This window comes from Primulina tabacum, chromosome 11 (assembly GCF_025594145.1).
Source record: "Primulina tabacum isolate GXHZ01 chromosome 11, ASM2559414v2, whole genome shotgun sequence".
Classification (NCBI taxonomy): domain Eukaryota; kingdom Viridiplantae; phylum Streptophyta; class Magnoliopsida; order Lamiales; family Gesneriaceae; genus Primulina; species Primulina tabacum.
In genome coordinates this window covers 30453824-30476092 of record NC_134560.1, presented here as the reverse complement: position 1 = coordinate 30476092, position 22269 = coordinate 30453824, and the positions used below count along the sequence as shown (strand labels likewise).

At 38.1% G+C, this 22269-nt stretch overlaps 1 protein-coding gene across 1 annotated transcript; it reads right to left on the bottom strand.

Moving 5' to 3' along the window:
* Positions 1-329: 329 nt before the first annotated feature.
* Positions 330-16390, bottom strand: LOC142519736 (uncharacterized). The gene is given in 9 exon segments (XM_075622764.1): positions 330-463; positions 11978-12172; positions 12230-12594; positions 13183-13205; positions 13440-13868; positions 13959-14501; positions 14503-14552; positions 15031-15380; positions 15459-16390. Coding segments are annotated over 9 exon segments (3021 nt in total).
* Between the last annotated feature and the right edge of the window lie 5879 nt (positions 16391-22269).

Genomic DNA, 22269 nt, shown 5'->3' with positions numbered 1-22269 from the left:
AAACTATACCCGAAAAGAAGTAAGGACATGGACCCTGTATATACCTCCGGGTCAGGGTCCGTGTAGGCTCTGTATTATGAAACCTCGAAAGAAACAAGGGCACGATCTCGTGTAAGGGTCCGGCCCCAGGTCCGTGTACCTGCTGGAGAAGCAAACCAACGAGAATTCCTATGCTTGTGACTTAGTCTCCCTAACTCGATCATTTCTACCTTTAATCGACACCTCGAGGCCCATCCTAGGATACTATAGCACTGGGTAAAGCCTATACAAATGCCCCAAAAAAACTACGCATCACAAGCACGCAACAAATCCGTGGACATGACACTTGACTAAAAAACCATTCCTACGACTTCTAATTCAACCAAGTGTCTAACGACACTAATCGAACCACCCACAATCACCCTAACATCATTCTCGATATACCTAAATGCAGTAGCGATCACTTGTCGATTCCCAACGAAGCCTGTAACAACAAAACTTCAAGAACACATCAAGAATGGATTTTCAGGAAAATGAATTTGGAGCAGTCTCACGAAAACGATCATAACTCACTCATTTCTGATCCAAATATTTTGAATTTACTGTCAAATCGAATGTATCAAAAAGTTCTACGTTTTATATGTTGAAAGTTTTCCCAAAAAATTGACCCAAAAGTCGCAGTATTTAAAATGAAAGAAAATTTTGAGTTTTCAGATCTAAAATCGTTTCAAAACAGATCCAACTAATTTTTGCTCAAACGTTTTACAACATACATGAATTTTTACGGATAATAAACATAAGAAAAAATACTATGAGGAGAGCGATGCATAAACGAAGGAATATACGTGTCTTTTGATACTTAACGTTACCAAAACGACGACACCGAAGCGGGGAAGATGCTAAGGTTGATCTGGAACGATTTGTGGCTCGATTTCTTGAAGAAAATTCACGAAAACTTGCTGGAAAAATATTGAGAGGAGGGGCGGCTGCTCTTGCACTAGGAACCCTAGGTTTTTGCTCTCAAAAATTTCTGAATTGGTGGAATAAAATGTGTGTGTGTGAGATATCGTGTAAGTGTGTGTTAAAGTGTGTGTGCGTGTGTTAGGTAGTAATTAGGGAATAAAAATTGCTTAATTAAAAATTAACCACTAATTAAATGTTAATCAAACACTAACTTTACTAAAAATTCCTTAATTAAAATAAAATACACATGTACTTAATCTTTAAAAGATTAAAATCATAAAAATCACCTAATAAATAAATTAGGCTTTTAAAATTCTAAAAATTAAATAATTCTTTTAAAATGCTCCAACCCTAACTTAAAATAAATTACCACGTTTTAAAATTTTCAAAATCGTCGCTGATCTCTTTTCCTCAATCCCGCATCGAATAATCGCCTGAAACATGAAACTCAAGAAAACATTTAACATGCATCACATAAACATAAATAATTTAAAATAATACAAATTAAATAGATCATGCATCGCTATAAATCATTTTAAACTTAAATAAATAATTTAACAATTAAATAAATGCATGGATTTTACGTGTACTGATTTTGGGCTCTACAGTATTGACCTTCAAGGCACGATTGGTGGCAAAAAGATATACTCAAAGACAAGGAGTTGACTTTGAGAAAACATTTTCTCCAGTTGCAATATTCAAGTCTATAAGGATATTGCTAGCCATAGCTGCATGGTATGACTATGAGATATGACGGATGGATGTAAAGATTGCCTTTCTTAATGGGATATTAACGAAGAGATTTACATGTCTCAACCTGAAGGGTTTACATCTATCGGAAGTGAGCATATGGTATACAAAATTCAAATATCTATTTATGGTCTAAAGCTGGCATCTAGGTGTTGGAACCTATGATTCGATGGTACAATCAAAGAGTTTGGTTTTACTAAGAATCCTGAGAAAACCTATGTATATAAGAAGGTCAGTGGGAGTGTTGTGACATTCCCTGGTACTCTATGTTTATGACATTCTACAAATTGGGAATGATGTAGGGATGTTTCAATCAACTAAAATATGGTTAGTAGGAAAGTTCTCGATGCAGGACTTGGGTGAAGCATCTTTTGTATTGGGAATACAGATCTGTAGAGATAGATCAAGAATATTGCTTGGTCTCACCCGGTCCACATACATTGATATCATCGTTAAGCGGTTCTTGATGGATGAGTACAAGAGAGGACATCTACCAATGTGTCATGGTGTGTCCCTATCCAAGTCTACGTCTCCCAAGACTGATGCAGAGATAGCGACGATGACAAGCATTCCTTATGCATCTGCAATTGGTAGCATCATGAATGGAATGATATCTACATCTCCAGACGTGGGTTTTGCACTAAGTGTAGTGAGTAGATAACAATCGAACCCTGGTCTTCCACACTGAAAAGTTGTGAAAGATATCCTCAAGTATTTGAGAAGGACCAATAAGTTGTTCTTGGTCTATGGGGGTGGAGAACTGAAATTGGAAGGCTATACCGAATCTAGCTTCCAAAGCAATATCGATGACTCAAAGTCAACCTCTGGGTTTGTATTCATGCTCAATGGTGTTGCTGTCTCTTGGAAGAGTTCCAAGCAAGAAAGTACTGCGGATTCCACCACTAAGGCCGAATACATTACTGCATCAGCTGCAGAAAAAGAGGCTGTTTGGATAAGGAATTTTGTCCTAGAGTTGGGCGTCATTCCTAATGGAGTTGCTCATGTCCCGGTGTTTTGTGACAACACGGGAGCCATAGCTCAGGCAAAGGAGCCAAGGTCTCATCAGAAATCCAAACATGTATTGAGAAAATACCACATCCTCCGAGAGATTGTGGAAAGAGGAGAAGTGTCGATTGACAAAGTCGGCTCCGCAGATAATGTTACTGATCCACTAACTAAGCCTTTACCTGGACCATTATTCGATAAGCATCGCGAATCAATGGGTTTGAAGCATATGGGTAGTTGGCTCTAATGTAAGTGGGAGATTGTTAGAGTAAGTGCCCGTCGAGCCATGTGTTGGCCGAGGGTTCACATTGAAACTCTATGTATAAACAATCATTATTTTAATTATATTTGAAATTATTGTTTTGGCACATATTTATCTGTATACCCATGCTTGTTGCATATATAAAGTCCTTGAATATACAAATAGTAGAAAGAATATGAGATGATCATATGATGAGTATCATGAAACTCATATTTGGAATACTGTATATTCTAAACAGTTCCTAGTCGATTCTGCCACCGCTAAGAAAGATAAAGACCGCTCGAGTTTGAGACCAGTATCTGCGATGTGAGTACCATGTTTCATTGGTAGGGGACATTGTGATGTCCGAACATGCAGATAGGTGCACCTTGTAGGGTGCACTGAACAACCCTCTATAAAGGACTTTTCAAGTGGTTCTCACTTATCGAGTGGAAACGTCCTAATTTATTGTTGTACACCATTAGTCCTTATGACCCGAGACAACATTGTGACTCTATATGCTAACATTGCACTTTGACTTGTTTACCGACTCATATGGGGTCATAAGGTGGCAAGGTTGGGTATTTTTTTGAAACATATAGAAGTCTATGTATTGTAGTTGGAGATTTACCACTTACCTTCGGATATGGATATCCTATGTGATCTAATGTGTATGTCGTTTGAAATTGCTGATCAGAGTGTTGGTGGTAATTAAGAAAGGGGTTTCTTAGAATACACCATCGATGAAACTACGACATGACACATAGTATCAATTCTTTGACATCTCTCGATTTACCAATGGTTGTCGAATCGGTCGAGATATATGAGATGAAGGGATCATAATGTACGCTAACCATAATGGAACGGTTCTTGCCGGCACTATCATTTGATACCTAAGGAATCATGTAAGCGATGTTGCTAGACGTTTAACATGATTGATTGGGTACTATCAGACTTGAGTTCTGACATTCTTATTATCAAGGAGTTGATAGGTAAAAATGTAGCAACTGGGGTATGCTCATATAAGGACATGTTTAGTCCTAAATCACATTGAGATGTGAACCCACTGCTACTTGTATCAATGAACCATTGAGGGCCACACAAGTACTAGATTTCTAGATCCCGTTGAGAAAAAAATTAGTTCAATGTGTTGAACGGCTTATAAAGGATTTTATAAGCACAAAGAAAAATTAGAAGTATGACTTCTATAAAGGGAATGTAACTTTTAATTTGTAGAGGTGTTCCTAAATTAAAAGTTGGCCAAATAAATAATGTATTTGAAAATTGTGATTTTCAAAAATGTTATTATAGACTTAGTTAAATTAATTCAAGTGTTGAATTAATTAAACACTAGTGGACCTAGTAGAGTCCAAATAATTAAATTAATTTAAGTGTTGAATTAATTAAATAACATTGGGTCTTGTAGAGCTCAAATGGAAATAATTATTTAACTTGTGGATTTGAATAAATTCAAGTAAAATTTAACTGATCTCAAATGTATTTGAGATATTAAAACAATAGTCCATGTAAATGTTACAAACCCAAATAACATGCTTGGAAGGTGAAATGTTGGGAGTCAACTTTTTCAAATTAAAGGCTAGCATGCCTTTGGAATACACAACATTTTTTATACAACCAAGTAAAGGCTCCCCCCTTCCTTCTCTGCACCATGACCGAAATTTTCCTTGAATTTTCTTCAAAAATTGCTTATTCATTTTGATGATTTGATAGCAAACTTCTCAAAGAAAATTCCTTACATTTTCTAGTGCAAGTGTAAGGTGGTTCTAGCTTGTTTGTGGTGGGCTTGATTTTTGAGCAAGGTGCGCTCAAAGGAAGCTTGTAGACTTTTTTACCATTGAAGAGCTAAGTTGTTTATCATCTTAGTTGGAGCCATCATCAATCTTTGAGATTGATAGGTAAAACACTTGAACACTCTATGTGTGTGTGTTTTTGTATTTGTTACACACTAAACGAGAGGCACTTGGGTTTTGCACTTGTAAATTATTTTTAAAACTTCCGTTGCACATTCCGGGCACCTGTAAACGATTTCCTTTCTAAAAGAGTGGCTGATGGAGGGGTGGGCGGCTGCTAAGGGAAAAAGTAGGTTTAGGGAGTGCTTAGGGTAGTAATTAAATAGTAAACAAAAATTATAATGGACCCTAATTATATTTTAAAAATTTTACAAAGGGTCTTGAGCTCACTAAGATTAAAAATAGGCCCATCAAGCCCAAACATACTCCCGAAAAATATTTCTTTTGGGTACGTTTTTGAAAATATTGCCCGAGCCCTCAAAAAGTTCTCTGAATCGTTAAAATTTGTGAAACGGCTAAAAATATAACCCGACGGGTAAAAATACACAACCAAAGCCCATTTTCAAAAATCATACTTAAAACACCTCATATTAATTAATTAAAAATAATTACTCAATAAAAATATTTTCCTGAATATCACCGGTCTCTGTTCCTTGTTCGAGCGCAAAATGCAACTTAAAATCCTAATGCATTAAACTTTATATAAACCATGATCTAAAACACAAATTCATAAAATAAACATGAATTTAATGCATTAAAAAAATTTAATAAAATACAAAAGAAATTTAATAAATTGCATGCATATGGTTTACGTGGACCTTCAAATTTTCGGGACGTTACAATCTACCCCCTTTAAATTGAATTTTGTCCCCGAAATTCGTTTATCTCGATAATCAAAAAGTTAGACTCTTAATTCTAGTTTCCCAACCAATAATCCACCCTTCCGTTGTGTTACTATGATAAAATAAGTGTCATGTTGTCCTTACATCTTCTCAATCCTAACTAAATTGCCTATTGAATCCTCGATTGTGAATCGCCACTTAAAACGACTTCCAACGACTTAGTTCTATTCTATTATGATCTCGAGTTTTGACCTATATCGCAATTCCTTATACTAGAGATTGATGTCCAAACTTATCGCACCTTACTTTCTTTATGCTATATCAGTAATGTTCGTCGATCTATTACAGTAGCATTTATGCAGTTCAACTTAAGAAACCTTAACATCAAAATTTACTGATCGACTTCTACCCTCGGTAATACACTTAAAATTTAATCCTTATCTCAACCCCATAATAATATTAACTAAGATCCTTGATTCAAATCTTTATATTACGATACCAAATTAACGTAACTTACTATTTACAAGCAATCTCAAATATCAAATTGTTGCAAATCTTAAACCGCGAGTAACGTTAATCCATAAAACCCGATTATATATTATTGATCTTCTACCTATATATTAAAGCCTTTCAAGCATCAATTACATGCTTAAACTATTTCTTTCCTAGTTATAATATAGTTGAGGCGTAAGACATTGGACTTTCCTCATTGAAACGATGTCGCAATCTTACGTATCCTTAATGCTTAACTAATACCAGCGTATAAAACTTAATAAGTTCTCCCATTGTAGCATTACACTAATTCTAATAAATCAACTTCACTTATAACCCATAGAGTTCTAGAATCTCCATATCAAGATTTTAGATTTCTTCCTCGATAACAATCTTAATATTCGTCCTTTAGTAACCTATGTTGAACACAACTAACTCTCTTTTGTTTTTATTTCACCCAAAATTTTCGTATGAATACGTATCTCATAAAGTTGAAATTCAAGCTTACGCGACCCAAATAGTATTAGATAACATAATTCCCACACACATAATCGCTTATTCCCAAATTTCTTAATAACTTTCAAAAATTTCTCAAGACAATGTGTCCACCCCTCTTCTTACTTGCGTATATCAAGTAATCTAATCTTCAATCCTATTCACCTTTCCAGAAAAATCTAATCCTAACAAAGGTATAATTTTATCTCTTAAGATCATGATTAAAACTTATGCTACATCAGACCTTAGGCTCCCAAAAATAAGTTAACATACTGTGTAATCATATAACTTAACTAATTGATCAACTTTATCTTAAATTGTTAACACTCTAAATTCTTAGTTTGTCACAGTATTATTTCACTAACGCTTTAAATTCTTCAAGTCCAATATTGATTCATCCTACAGTACCATTGATTACCAATCCTTACAACCTTATAACCCACATATTTCAAGGTTATAAATATCCCTTCAAGCTTAAATCATCGAAAATTCTTATCACTTAAACTATTCAATTCTCACTTATTGCTAAATCAGTCCCCAAATTTCTTAACCATTGCAAGATAAATTCCTAACTTTCTCGAAAATTATCCAATTGGTCCTTAAATTTCAAAAATCCTACAATTGCCCATAAGTTCTTGGCATTCCAAATTCCATTTTATAGGTTTCACATAACATAAAGTTCAATAATTTTAAACTTATTAGACCCAAAATCAATTCTCGTAACCTCAAAAAATTACTGATTTAACCCAAGTGTTCCTCAAAATTTCTAATTTATTCCTCAAAAATTTCAGAATTTGCAATTTGGCCCTTAAAGTTCTCGAAAATTACATTTTTTGGCCCTACAACTCTTCGAAATTTGCATTTTTGTCTCCATAAAATTTTCGATTTTAGCCTCATTAAACCTTTAAATTCTCGAAACTCAGAATTTAATCTCAAAATTTGGTAAATTCGAAAATAGTCCCTTAGAATTTTATTTTTGCACTTAAGTTCTAAAATTATTGGTTATTACAATTAGGTCATTAAAATTCTCAATGCATGCAATTAAATCCTTAAATCCAACTAGGTAGAGCATGCATCTTACATAAATTCTATGTTTTTATACTTCCAAAGATCGTCGTAGTCTTCGAATAATTAATCCATACATGGATTCCTCAAAAATTAACTCAACTAGCAACCACGAACAATCAATAATTTCTTAGAAAATCTACAAATCCCAAATAATCTTCATGACTAACTTGTGACCCAAAGAGTGGAACATCAGTACTTACTAACCAAAAATCAATATAGACAAATCATTTCCAACCTTTCCTAATGCCCAACAGCAAAATTCTTATGCATATTCAATTCCAAACATAACCAACATGCAATCCAATCTAGTTTTTTATAACATTTAATCTCCAAAACATATAAACAATTGATCATGTACTGTAAAACATATATCATGTAAACATGCAGGTAATATTATTAAAAACATTTAAAACATGCAAACTTACAGAATTGAGGCTTGAAGACTGAGGTGCAGACGCTGGCGGTAGCACAACCCTATACAGGAATCCTTGCTCTGATACCAACTGAAACATCTGCTCATCACTTAAACCCACATATTTCAAGGTTATAAATATCCCGTCAAGCTTAAATCATCGAAAATTCTTATCACTTAAACTATTCAATTCTCACTTATTGCTAAATCAGTCCCCAAATTTCTTAACCATTGCAAGATAAATTCCTAACTGCCTCGAAAATTATCCAATTGGTCCTTAAATTTCAAAAATCCTACAATTGCTCATAAGTTCTTTGCATTCCTAATTCCATTTTATAGGTTTCTCGTAACATAAATTTCAATAATTTTAAACTTATTAGACCCAAAATCAATTCTCATAACCTCAAAAAATTACTGATTTAACCCAAGTGTTCCTCAAAATTTCTAATTTATTCCTCAAAAATTTCAGAATTTGCAATTTGGCCCTTAAAGTTCTCGAAAATTATATTTTTGGCCTACAACTCTTCGAAATTTGCATTTTTGTCTCCATAGAATTTTTGATTTTAGCCTCATTAAACCTTAAAATTCTCGAAACTCAGAATTTAATCTCAAAATTTGGTAAATTTGAAAATAGTCCCTTAGAATTTTATTTTTACACTTAGGTCCTAAAATTATTGGTTATTACAATTAGGTCCTTAAAATTCTCAATGCATGCAATTAATTCCTTAAATCCAACTAGGTAGAGCATGCATCTTACATAAATTATATGTTTTTATACTTTCAAAGATCGTCGTAGTCTTCGAATAATTAATCCTTACATGGAATCCTCAAAAATTAACTCAACTAGCAACCACGAACAATCAATAATTTCTTAGAAAATCTACAAATCTCAAAAGCATTCATAATCTTCATGAATAACTTGTGACCAAAGAGTGGAACATCAGTAATTACTAACCAAAAATCAATATAGAAAAATCATTTCCAACCTTTCCTAATGCCCAATAGCAAAATTCTTATGCATATTCAATTCCAAACGTAACCAACATGCAATCCAATCTAGTTTTTTATAACATTTAATCTCCAAAACATATAAACAGTTCAACATGTACTGTAAAACATATATCATGTAAACATGCAGGTGATATTATTAAAAACATTTAAAACATGTAAACTTACAGAATTGAGGCTTGAAGACTGAGGTGCAGAAGCTGGCGGTGGCACAAACCTATACAAGAATCCTTGCTCTGATACCAACTGAAACATCTGCTCATTTTAAAATTCTACTGAAACATTTTTTTATATACAATGGCCAAAACCATTCCTACAAATTCCAAAAAATTTGAATCATGTATTCTACAAAAATCATCCCACTGCCGAATAAAATAACTGCAGTTAAAATTATGAAAAGAACAACCCACCTAAACATTTGCCATTTAGAGAATAAAACAACAAGCATATTAAAATATGTCAAAACCCTCAACACAATAACAACGTCAACCATTTAAAAAGTTGCTTAAACATTTTCCCATAAAATCATATATTTGCGAAAAATACAAGGTCCTCGGGTTCGCGTGTGCACAGCCAACTCCGCCTACTCAGTCCTTGACACCTCCAGCCTCCTCATCAATGTGTTCACCTGCATCATTCACACCTAATGAGTCTAAAGACTCAATATTCCTGTAAAGTTAATAGCAAATACATATGCATAACATGCAACAGTGAAAAGTATCATACTCAACATACATTTCATGATTTTTAAAAGCGTAAATGTAAACATATCGTAAAAGCATACGTGTCAAAACAACTCATCATATCATCATATAGTTATACATTTTCTTTAATTTAATTCAGTTCATTAGTTGTGACTTTCGTATCAGCTCTATCATATCAGCTCTATTCGATGGATCCATCTACGTAAAACTGTGGTACCCGGTGGCGGGAACATCAGCGACATCATTACCCGTCCACTGAGCCTTGGCCTCAGCTCATAATATCTCATATCATCATATTCATATACATCGTCAGTCACAACCAACTCTCATCCTTCAAAACATCATCATTATCATCACTTATCAAATCATACAAATACGTAAATTTTCCTTGAAACCAAGCATGCAACGTATTCTCATATTTACAAAAAAGTCACATACATGATGCATAAACATTTAAAAACATATAAAATCGTGTTTAGAGCGCTTCCAGGACTTCTAACTCGACCGAGTGCAAAATGACCATTTGGCTCCTGAAGCCTAAAATGACCGTTTTGCCTCCGGACCTCAAAATTTCAACCCAAAGTCAACCAAACACCTTAAAACACCCCAAATCATAATAATAAAAATTTTTTAGACGTAAAATTGAGCCCGTTTCAAAGTTTAAACGATTCGTTTTAAAACTTGGACCATGTCCCGGTTTTAGCCCGAATCAACCCTAAAAATAACCAAATTTTTCTCAACTTTAAACCGTGACTTAAACCTATATGACAAGCCTATAAACCACCCATTCTAGACAATTTATGACCTATGAAACCAGACCAAAGGTTTCTGGAAATCTCCAGCGTATACACACAAATTTTCACAGCTTGAGCGATATTACGATAAAAATGATATATATCTCATTTCTTAAAAAAGTTACGAATTTGCTAGCGAATTGAAGATAACACAGAGTGCTACAAATCATGTGTTGTACACATTTCCAGAAAACCAACCTATAAGTCGAAAAATTTGAAATAACAGAGGGTGACGGGTTTTGGGACACAAAAATTTCACAGCTTATGCGCTTTTACGACAAAAATCATATCTTCCTCATTTAAACGTGACTAACTCGTGACTGCAGCCCCTTGACACCTTAATTCCCAACATATAAAGCCCCCTAACACCTCAAACCGGCAGCCCCTTACACAAGAAGTCATGAAAACGTGAATTGCACACAAGATAAACGCATTTACAAACCTTTACAAGAACGATGCTAAAAGAGGGACCAACAAAAATTCATGCAAAAATGTAAACAAAAGCATATAATCATGGTGTAAATTATGAGAAAGGAGATACATGTCGTGCCTTGATGATTTATGAATGAAAACTTGAAGATGCACGCGTAGGATGAACACTGGAGAAGCAGGGAATGTTATTCTGAAAGAACCTAGCTATGGCCGAAATTTGCAGCAATGTTGATATGAAACTTTGTACGAACGAATAGCAAACACGATCAAAATCGAATCGCACCCTCAATTCAATAACGAACAAAGAATCGTTGTTGTCCCGATCTTTTGAATCAAGTTTGAATGTGTGATATTCAACTCTAAATTATAAAAACTTAGCAATAAATATTCACGGATTAAACAATTGAGCCTTCAAGGAACTTGCCCCTGACAATCCGTATGATATCAATCGACAAATGCCACTAGAAAGAATCTTGATAAGTTTGATTTTTGAATAAACACAAAGCAAAAGCTTGAGAGAAAAACTCTAAACTTTGATAAAATATCAATGAATTTAAAAAGTGTGCAAAATTTCGTCCAAAACATGTTTATATGTCAAAAAGATAACAATAATCTAGTTACCAAAAGAAATAAAACTCTAGAAAGGAAAATATTCTCGCGCAGCCGTCTCAGACACGGACCCCGTGTAGACCTCCGTGTACGGGTCCGTGTACTCTCGGGAAAATCATCTTCAGCTGGAAACAAGGGGCACGGACCCCGTGTCCACCTCCGTGTACGGGTCCGTGTACACACGGCCTTCGCAAATGTCATAGGACACGGACCCCGTGTACTGATCCGTGCTCGGGTCCGTGTAGACACTGGAATTCTTCATCCTCGGCTGTAAAGGGCACGGACCCCGTGTACAGGTCCGTGTACACGTCCGTGGAGTCTCGGCCGTCTCCAACAATGCTTGAATGATATTCCTTTGGCCTCCCGACGTACTCCCATGCATCACGACCCCTTCATGCTTGCTCATGACTCCCTGTAGTGCCTCCTTAAACTTTTTTAGGCGTCCCCTCGTGACTGGTCCCTCCGGCAACTGCAAAGGATCCCATGCCTTCCTTAGAGCTTGACCACCCGTGTTCGTATCATCCTCCCCTTCTTGAAAAGGATTTGTCCTCAAATCTTGCTCGTCACCTACATCAAACAACGACAAATCACTAACATTAAAAGTAGAACTCACGTTATACTCACCTGGTAGATCGAGTCTGTAGGCGTTGTCATTAATCCTTTCAAGGACTTGAAATGGCCCATCACCCCTAGGTAATAGCTTTGAACGTCTCTTCTCAGGGAACCTTTCCTTCCTCAAGTGTAGCCACACCCAATCTCCCTTCTCAAATATCACCTTCTTCTTCCCTTTGTTGGCTTGCTTGGCATATTGCTCATTTCTCTTCTCAATGTTGTCCCTGACCTTTTCATGCAAGTTCCTAACAAATTCAGTCTTCTTTTTCCCATCCATGTTTAACCTTTCACTCACAGGTAAGGACATCAAATCCAACGGAGTCAAAGGATTAAAACCATAAACAATCTCAAATGGCAAAAAATTTGTAGTAGAATGCACACCGCGATTATAAGCAAACTCAACAAATGGCAAACAATTCTCCCAATTCTTTAAGTTCTTTTTAAGAATAGCACGCAAAAGTGTTCCTAAAGTTCTATTGACAACTTCAGTTTGTCCATCCGTTTGAGGATGACAAGTAGTAGAAAACAACAATTTTGTGCCAAGTTTAGCCCATAAAGTCTTCCAAAAGTAACTCAAGAATTTAACATCGCGATCAGAAACAATAGTCATAGGCATGCCATGCAACCTAACGACTTATCTAAATAACAAATCCGCAATGTTTGAAGCATCATCGGTTTTATGACAAGCTATAAAATATGACATCTTAGAGAATCTATCCACAACAACAAAAATAGAATCCCTCCCCTTCTTAGTCATAGGCAACCCCAAAATAAAGTCCATAGAAATGTCAATCCAAGGCTCACTAGGAACAGGAAGTGGTGTATACCATCCATGCGGTTGTGTTCTAGACTTAGCTTGCTTACAAGTTATGCACTTATCACACACACGCTCAACATCACGTTTCATATGTGGCCAATAAAAATGCTCATGCAATGCGCCTAAAGTTTTTGCCACCCCAAAGTGCCCCATTAAACCACCCCCATGTGCCTCCCTAACAAGTAATTCACGAATTGATGACTTGAGAATGCACAATTTATCTTCTTTAAACAAGAAACTATGATGCAAATAAAATTTGTCATGTGGACCATGCATACAAGTTTCAAATTCACTCTTAAAATCATCATCTAACACATATAACTCTTTTATATGTTCAAACCCCAAAATTTTTGACTCCAAGGTAGAGATTAGTACATACCTCCGTGATAGTGCGTCGGACACTACATTTTCCTTACCTTGTTTGTAATTGCTGATGTAGGGGAATGTTTCAATGAATTCCACCCACTTGGCATGCCGCTTGTTCAACTTCTGTTGGCCCTTAAGGTGCTTTAGAGACTCATGATCCGTGTGGATCACAATCTCCTTAGGCCTCAAGTAGTGTTGCCACATCTCTAGAGTCCTCACAAGTGCATAGAGCTCTTTGTCATATGTTGGATAGTTAAGCGCTGCTCCATTAAGCTTTTCACTAAAATATGCCACCGACCGCCCTCCTTGCATCAACACTCCACCAATACCTACACCTGAAGCATCACATTCAATTTTAAAGGTATTAGCAAAATCAGGTGAAACAAGTAAAGGAGTATTAATTAATTTTTGCTTAATAAGATTAAAAGACTTCTCTTGCTCCTCGCCCCATTGGAATGGAACATTTTTCTTGATCACCGCCGTCATTGGTGCTGCCAGTGTGCTAAAATCCTTTACAAACCTCCTATAGAAGCTTGCAAGACCATGAAAACTTCGAACTTGACCAACAGTAGTAGGCTTTGGCCAATCTCGAATAGCACTTACCTTGTCTTCATCAACTTGTATACCCTGTGAACTTACCACAAAACCAAGAAAGACAAGTTTGCTTGTACAAAAATCACATTTCTTTAAGTTAGCATACAAATTTTCAGCCCTTAGTGTGATTAGCACAAGTCTTAAGTGATTAACATGCTCTTCCAAATTTTTGCTATACACTAGGATATCATCAAAGTAGACCACAACAAATTTCCCTATGTGTGCACGCAAAACATGGTTCATTAACCTCATAAAGGTGCTAGGAGCGTTAGTTAAGCCAAAAGGCATTACCATCCACTCGTATAACCCGTATTTGGTTTTAAAAGCAGTCTTCCACTCATCTCCTTCCCTCATCCTAATTTGGTGATAACCACTTTTCAAGTCAATCTTGCTAAAAATACAAGCACCATGCAACTCATCTAACATATCATCTAGTCTAGGTATGGGATGCCTATACTTAATGGTTATGTTATTGATTGCCCTACAATCTACACACATACGCCATGAGCCATCTTTCTTAGGAACTAGTAAAACAGGTACAGCACAAGGAGCCATGGACTCAAGCACAAAACCCCTATCTAACAACTCACTTACCTGCCGTTGAAGCTCCTTGGTCTCCTCCGGATTGCTTCTATAAGCTGGACGATTTGGCAATGCACTTCCGGGTACCAAATCAATTTGGTGCTCAATCCCCCTCAATGGTGGTAGCCCTTGAGGTAGCTCCTCCGGGACTACATCTTCAAATTCCTGCAACAGTGAAACAACAATGCTCGGAAGGGACCCGGCTATATCACTGGTGTTAAGGAGGATCTCCTTGTAAAGAATCAAGACAAGTGGTTCATGTGTGTGCATCAATTTCTTCAACTCACTTTTTTGGGCCATATATGATTTCTTTTTTGCCTCTTTTCTCTCATTTTTTTCCCCTCATTTTCTTTCCTCTCTTTTTTCTTTTGTATGGCTATCTCACCTTTTTTGTCACTCTTTTTTTCAGCTATTTCATTTTTATTTTCAAAGGCCATCACACTTTTTAATTCACTTTTTTTTCCGGCCTCATCTCTCTTCTTTTTTTTCAATTGGTCCTCCAACACTTGCTTTGGGGACAAAGGGAGTAAAACAATGGATTCCTTCTTCAACACAAATGAATATCTATTCTTGAACCCATCATGAGTCACCTTTCTGTCGTATTGCCACGGTCTACCCAACAAGATATGACAAGCATGCATGGGTACTACATCACACAAGACCTCATCCACATACTTCCCAATAGAAAAAGGCACTAGCACTTGCTTTGTGACCTTCACTTCCGCACAATCATTCAACCATTGAAGCCTATATGGTTGAGGGTATTTTAGTGTAGGCAAACCCAATTTCTCCACCATTTCAACACTAGCCACATTAGTACAACTCCCCCCATCTATGATTAAATTTCAAACCTTTTGATTCACAAAACACCTAGTATGGAACAAGTTCTCTCTTTGGTTAGTCTCTTCCTCCTTGACTTGGGCACTCATGATACGTCTAGTCACTAGGGCTTCACCTACAACCGCCTCATAACCCTCGTCAGGATCTTCTAATGCAGGCATCTCATCATAATCCTCACCCTCACTATGCGATTCATACTCACCATAATCATTTAAAATCATTACCCTTTTATTAGGACATTCACTAGAAATATGCCCTAATCCTTGACACCTAAAACATCTAACATTCCTAGATCGATTAGAAGGAGTTTCAGATTTACCTTGCACTCCTTGTTTAGGCGCCTCTTGTTTGGTCTCAATCTTGGGCTTGGTCACCACCTTATTCTCCTCACGTTTCACCCCATTTGACCGCCAAGAAGATGATGAACCCCCAGTTTGATTGGTGCGGCCAACTCCACGCCTTTTGAGTTGTTGCTCCACTTTTATGGCCATTTGCACCATCTCGTCTAGATCCAGGTAGTGCCGAAGCTCCACTTGATCTTGAATTTCCCTGTTCAAACCACAAAGAAAACGAGCCATGGTCGCCTCACTATCTTCCTCAACATTGGCCCTAATCATGACTACTTCCATCTCCTTATAGTAGTCTTCAACACTCTTCAACCCTTGCCTCAAAGTTTGTAGCCTCTTAAACATCTCCCTATAATAGTGGTTGGGCACAAACCTCTTCCTCATGACCCTCTTCATCTCATCCCACGATTCAATGGGTCTCTCATTATACCTCCTCCTAGTGGTCACTAATTGATCCCACCATATGAGAGCATAGTCTAAGAATTCAACCACCGCCAACCTAACCTTCTTTTGTTCGGAGTAGTGGTGACACTCAAACACGAACTCTACCCTCTTTTCCCACTCTAAGTACGCCTCTGGATCAGACTTCCCATGGAATGAATGGATTTTCATCTTAATACTACCCATGTTACCATCTTCCCTATTCCCATCATATCTGCCCCGTACGGCTTCTCTTCTTCCTCTCCCAAATCCTCTACCTCTTCCATTCCTACCCCAATTCTCATTTTGACTTTCCTCATCTCCTCCCAAATCATATTCTTCCTCTTCTTCTCCTCTACCCACATCCTTAGGTTTAGACTTACTCCCGTTAGTACTAACCTCAAGTTTATCCAACCTCTCATGTAAGGGCTCTAATTCATTTCTCATCTTCCTACTAAAATGCCCAAACAACGCCTCCATTTGAACCTTAGACAACCCCGGGTTCGAACTGTCTTCTACCTCCCTCTCCATTTAATTTCAAATTTGTACCTGCAAGAAAACATTAGTAGAAAACAAATTGATCCTCACCCAAATGCTCATGGTCACTCCAAAAAAATTCACTCGTCTCTCCTCTCTTATTATTATTTTTTTTTGCTCACAACAAATACTCACCGTTCAGTCCAAAGAAAATACACTCGCACTCAAGTATTTTCCACTCAAATTCGATAGTATCCTCAAAGGTGTGCTCAAGCTTTGAATTTGTATATCAAACAATCAAGTTCAACTTGTGAACAATTGTGATCGACTCACTTGGACTGTGTAGACAAGAAATTTGAAGGTGAATGATAATAATAAATTTTTTTTTTGACGGTGTGAGACAAGTGTATATGACTCACAACAGAGAATAGAACAAATTACCAAAAAGAAATAATAGGGAATCTTCGGATTTTTGGTAATCTTTTTTTTTTTTTTTTAAGAATTCCGAAAATTCAAAGAAAAAAATAAGGCACAAAATTTCGTATATCACAGATTCACGAACGACGAAGAATAATAGAACAAATTAGATCTGAAAGCGGAACGAAAGAAAATTTAGATCTTATAATAGAACGAAGGGTAAACTTACTTGAATTCAATGAGCCAAAGCTCTGATACCAAATGATATGAAACTTTGTACGAACGAATAGCAAACACGATTAAAGTCGAATCGCACCCTCGATTCAATAACGAACAAAGAATCGTTGTTGTCCCGATCTTTTGAATCAAGTTTGAATGTGTGATATTCACCTCTAAATTATAAAAACTTAGCAATAAATATTCACGGATTAAACAATTGAGAAACAGACGAACCTTCAAGGAACTTGCCCTGACAATCCGTATGATATCAATCGACAAACGCCACAAGAACGAATCTTGATAAGTTTGATTTTTGAATGAACACAAAGCAAAAGCTTTGAAAAGCTTGAGAGAAAAACTCTAAACTTTGATAAAATATCAATGATAATCTCCAAAGTGTGTAAAATTTCGTCCAAAACATGTTTATATGTCAAAAAGATAACAATAATCTAGTTACCAAAATAAATAAAACTCTAGAAAGGAAAATATTCTCGCGCAGCCGTCTCAGACACGGACCCCGTGTAGACCTCCGTGTACGGGTCCGTGTACTCTCGGGAAAATCATCTTCAGCTGGAAACAAGGGGCACGGACCCCGTGTCCACCTCCGTGTACGGGTCCGTGTACACACGGCCTTCGCAAATGTCATAGGACACGGACCCCGTGTACTGATCCGTGCTCGGGTCCGTGTAGACACTGGATGTAGAACCCGTAAATCAGTAGACGTATAAGCCATGCATAATTCTAGATTTTTTTTAAATTTAATTGACTTCATTGCATGATTATTTTAAATGCATTTATTTGAAGTTAATTATTTATTATTTCAGTTCAGTAGTATGATTTTTAGCATTTCAGTATTTTCAGTGAGGCCGGACCGGAGTTGGAGTTTTGAGATAGAATATAAGATTCGAGAAATATTTCCAGAAGTTAATTTAGCTAGTAACTAAGTTCATTTAAGTTAGAAAGGGAGGTTTGAAGATTTAATTTAATTATTTGAGGTGATTAAGAAATGAATTCATTTAAGTTATTAAATTCAGGGGTTAGCTCACTAAATTATTTAAAGGATTAGTAAGGCTTTCAAGGATTATTAGTTGACTAGATAATCAACATTTCCCTTTATTTTATCATGCATTTTTCGGCCACCCTTAGTGCTAGAAGATTCATTTTCCAACTCATCAACTTTGACCAATTCTTTGCATGTAATTAGTAGGATAATTCTAGGATTTTTGGGAGCACAATTTAATTAAATAAATGGACATATCCTAGTCTAGAATCAAGATAAATTTCGGCCACCACCTCCTAGAAGCATCCACCAACTCATTTGATATCAAACCATAATTCAAAATTCAAATTCAAAGGGAGTGGACTTGGTCTTGATCCTTCCTTATATCTTGCACCCACTTCCCTCACCCTCCTAACCATTTTTCCCCCTCTCCTTTCTTTCGAAATCTGAGTGAAAATAAGACCCTTTTCAGAGGTAAAAATCGTGAGCCATAGCTAGGGAGAAAGGCAAGAAAATCGAGTTCAAGGAAGGTAGACAAGAAGCGCTCCACCTCCTCCGTGCCGCGTCGTCGTTGTTTCGTTCGTTTTCTTTCGAAACAAAACCAGGCATGTCTAGATTTCTTTCAAACCTCAATCAAGTCATATTATCATTTATTTTTCAGTACATGATCATGTTGTAGCAAGCAAAAATCGAGATCCATGTCAAAATATTTTGGAACACACATGCAGAATTTTCGACTTCCCTTGACAAGCTTCACGTTTTTCTGAGTTTTGATGGTTTCAGGTATTGGATCGACTCCAGGCTCCCAAGGCGGCTTGTATACATGTAGTAGGATGCATTAGGACCATGTTGGTCCATTCAAACCAGCCCCATACTTGCTGGAAAACCGAAATGACAGCAAGTTCCCCATAAGTGCAGAAATGTGATTCGAAAATTAAGTTTGGATGTCAAGGAGGAAGGATCTGATCTTGGCTGCCCCAAGGGCCTTTAGCCATGGTTGGATCACTTCCCTAGCATGTCTAAGACGTGACTAAGTTGCCCTTTTGGTGGCTTGGTCCATGGCCCCTCGGTTTTTAATCAAAACGTGAAAACAGCCCCCTCCCCTCTCGGCCCCTTTGGTTTTGACAGCACATGTACTTCGAGTTGGTTGGCTTGGTGTGGATCTTGGTTGGCCTATGGGCCTTAGCCACGGTTCATATCATGCTCCTAGATGTCTAGATCGTGCCATGGTCAATCAAATGGCCACTGGAACGACGCAAGACATCGATCATAGCATAAACACTACACACGCACGCATGAGGGCCCTCGGTGAGAACTTTCGGGTGGTTGCTGGAATGAGGCGAATTGTGGCTGGCCTAGGGCCCTTAGCCATGGTTCAAATCATTCCTTGGGACGTTGTGGAGAGGCTTTGGTCGGTGGTTCAAGCCCCAATGGCCAAAAGTCTCGCAAACGACGCGATGCAAGCTAGGTCGCAGCTGCTGGAAATTACAGCAAGTTGCTGTGTCGTTTAGAAGGCTCGTTTGAGTTCTTGGTTGGCTTTTAGCCCATGGCCTTGGACTGGACAGTGCCTCATTGAGTTGGGAAGGTCATGTTTTTGACCGTTTGTCATTCGGATCATTTTTGAGGTCGTACGAGAATTTACGGTGCAATGTGCCAAATTGACTCTCGAAAGAGCGTTTCGTGTTTTGGCCTCCATTCCACCTAGATTTCGACCCTATCATTTTAGGAGCATTATTTTATGATTTTTCAGCATATTTTAATCATGACTATACGTCGGTTCGGTGTCGGTTCAGGTTGGTTCGGAGTCATGATTAAATGCGAAGTCATTAGGCGTCATAGTCGCATCTTTTGAACGTAAATTGCATAGTTGGTCATGTTTAAACTATTGCATATTTTTCATGGCACAGTTAGGTTGCAGCGAGCCTGGGAACGAACCAATCCAATCCAGTTGGTAAAATTACAGGAATTTTCATTACGCCAGTTAATTATTTTACGTGCATTAAATAGAAAATGATTATTTTTGAGATTTTTGCGATATGGCTTGTGGTTCATTCACTATGTGGGAGTGTTATTTTTATACGGTCGCCAGTGACCGATCAGTTCAGTATGGTACCACCCGGTCGCCAGTGACCGGCCAGCTCAGTTCAGTTTCAGCCTCCCCGGTAGCCAGTTACCGATCAGTTCAGCTTAGTGCAGTGGCCACAGGCGTAAAACATAATCTCAACAGAAAATTTTACCAGATATTTCAGTACAGGCTCCAAGGAGCAAATATTTTTACAGTGATTTCCAGTTCAGTTATGCACGTATTATAATTGCTCAGTACAGATTATTTTCAGTATGCCTCAGGACAGGATATTTTATCCCATGCATATTTTAAATTCAGATTTTTACTCGTTACCTGCGATTTATGCATGCTGAGTCTTTAGGCTCACTAGACTTGATTGTTGTAGGTACTGATGAGGCCAGGGCCGAGGGCGGGGACCAGTGAGCCAGCTTGGGTCGGCAATAGTGGCACCCGAGGACCTCAGTGCAGCAGTTGTTATGTTTTTCCGCAAACAATTTTTATCAGTTGATGGATATTTTTAAATTGTGATTTTTGGAAAACTTTATTTTCTTTCGCTGCAATTATTTTGAAATATTGAACTTGTTTCACCAGTGATTTTATGAGCGAGGCCATTAAGTTCTTTAAAAAAAAAAAAATTTTAATTTTCCGCAAATTTTTAAGCAAGTAGTTCGAGGGCCTTTGCAGTTGGTATCAGAGCCAGGTTCTGTATAGGGTTTCACTACTACTGACCGCGAGAAGCTCACGAAGCCACGCCTTTGGTCTGTAAGTTTTTCAGTTCAGCATTTTGTTCAGCATTTCAGTTATAGCATGAATTATTTTGTCAGCATGCTTCCAGATTTTGAGTATTTCAGTAATAAATTATGGAATTATGCATGTTAGTTACGTATGGGTTATGTTGGAACAGTATGCCCCCTAGACGCATTTTAGAGCGCAACAGAGAGGAGGAGCCTCGCCGAGAAGACAGGGAGGAGCATAGATAGGAGGGAGACCTACCACCTCCTCCACCGCCCCCACCGGACATGAGTGCCCAGATGTTAGCTGGGATGGCACAGTTCTTCACACAGTTTGCGGGGGGCAATGCCGCAGCCGTAGCCGCAGCCGCAGCCAGGCCGACAGGGCCCGAGGCTGTGTATGAGCGATTCATGAAGATGCGCCCGAAGGAGTTCTCTGGGGCATCAGACCCCATGGTTGCAGAGGGATGGATCAAACCCCTCGAGGTTATCTTCGATTTTATGGAGCTGGGAGACGCAGAACGAGTCCGATGTGCCACCTACCTGTTCAATGGAGACGCCCGCTTATGGTGGGAAGGAGCTTCGGTAGCCCTGACATTGGCTACACTTTCTTGGACCCGCTTTACGGAGGTTTTCTACTCCAAGTATTTTGCTGAGGAGGTTCGCACCAGGCTGACCACCGAGTTCATGAGTCTGAGACAGGGGGATATGTCGGTTACGGAGTTTATCCGTAAGTTCGAGAGGGGCTGTCACTTTGTGCCCCTGATAGCGAATGATGCCAAAGCAAAGCTGATGCACTTCCTGGTGGGTTTACGGCCGATCTTGCGCCGGGATGTTAGGGTATCTGACCCTGCTACTTATGAGATTGCCGTCTCCAAGGCCTTAGCCGCAGAGCAGGATCTGCGGGATATCGAGAGGGATCGCCAGGGCAAGCGCCCAGTCCAGGCACCGCACCGCCCTCCTCCTCATCAGCATCAGCTGCAGAATAAGAGGCCTTTTCATGGACCGCCCAGGAACAGAGGCCAGCAGCAGCAGCAGCAGCAGCGGGGACGCCCAGCCCCGAGGACTCAGGAGCACCCAGTCTGTCCCAGGTGCTCACGTCGCCATCCTGGAGCATGTATGGCTGGCTCAGGAAAGTGTTTTAAGTATGGCAGTCCAGACCACATGTTGCTGCAGT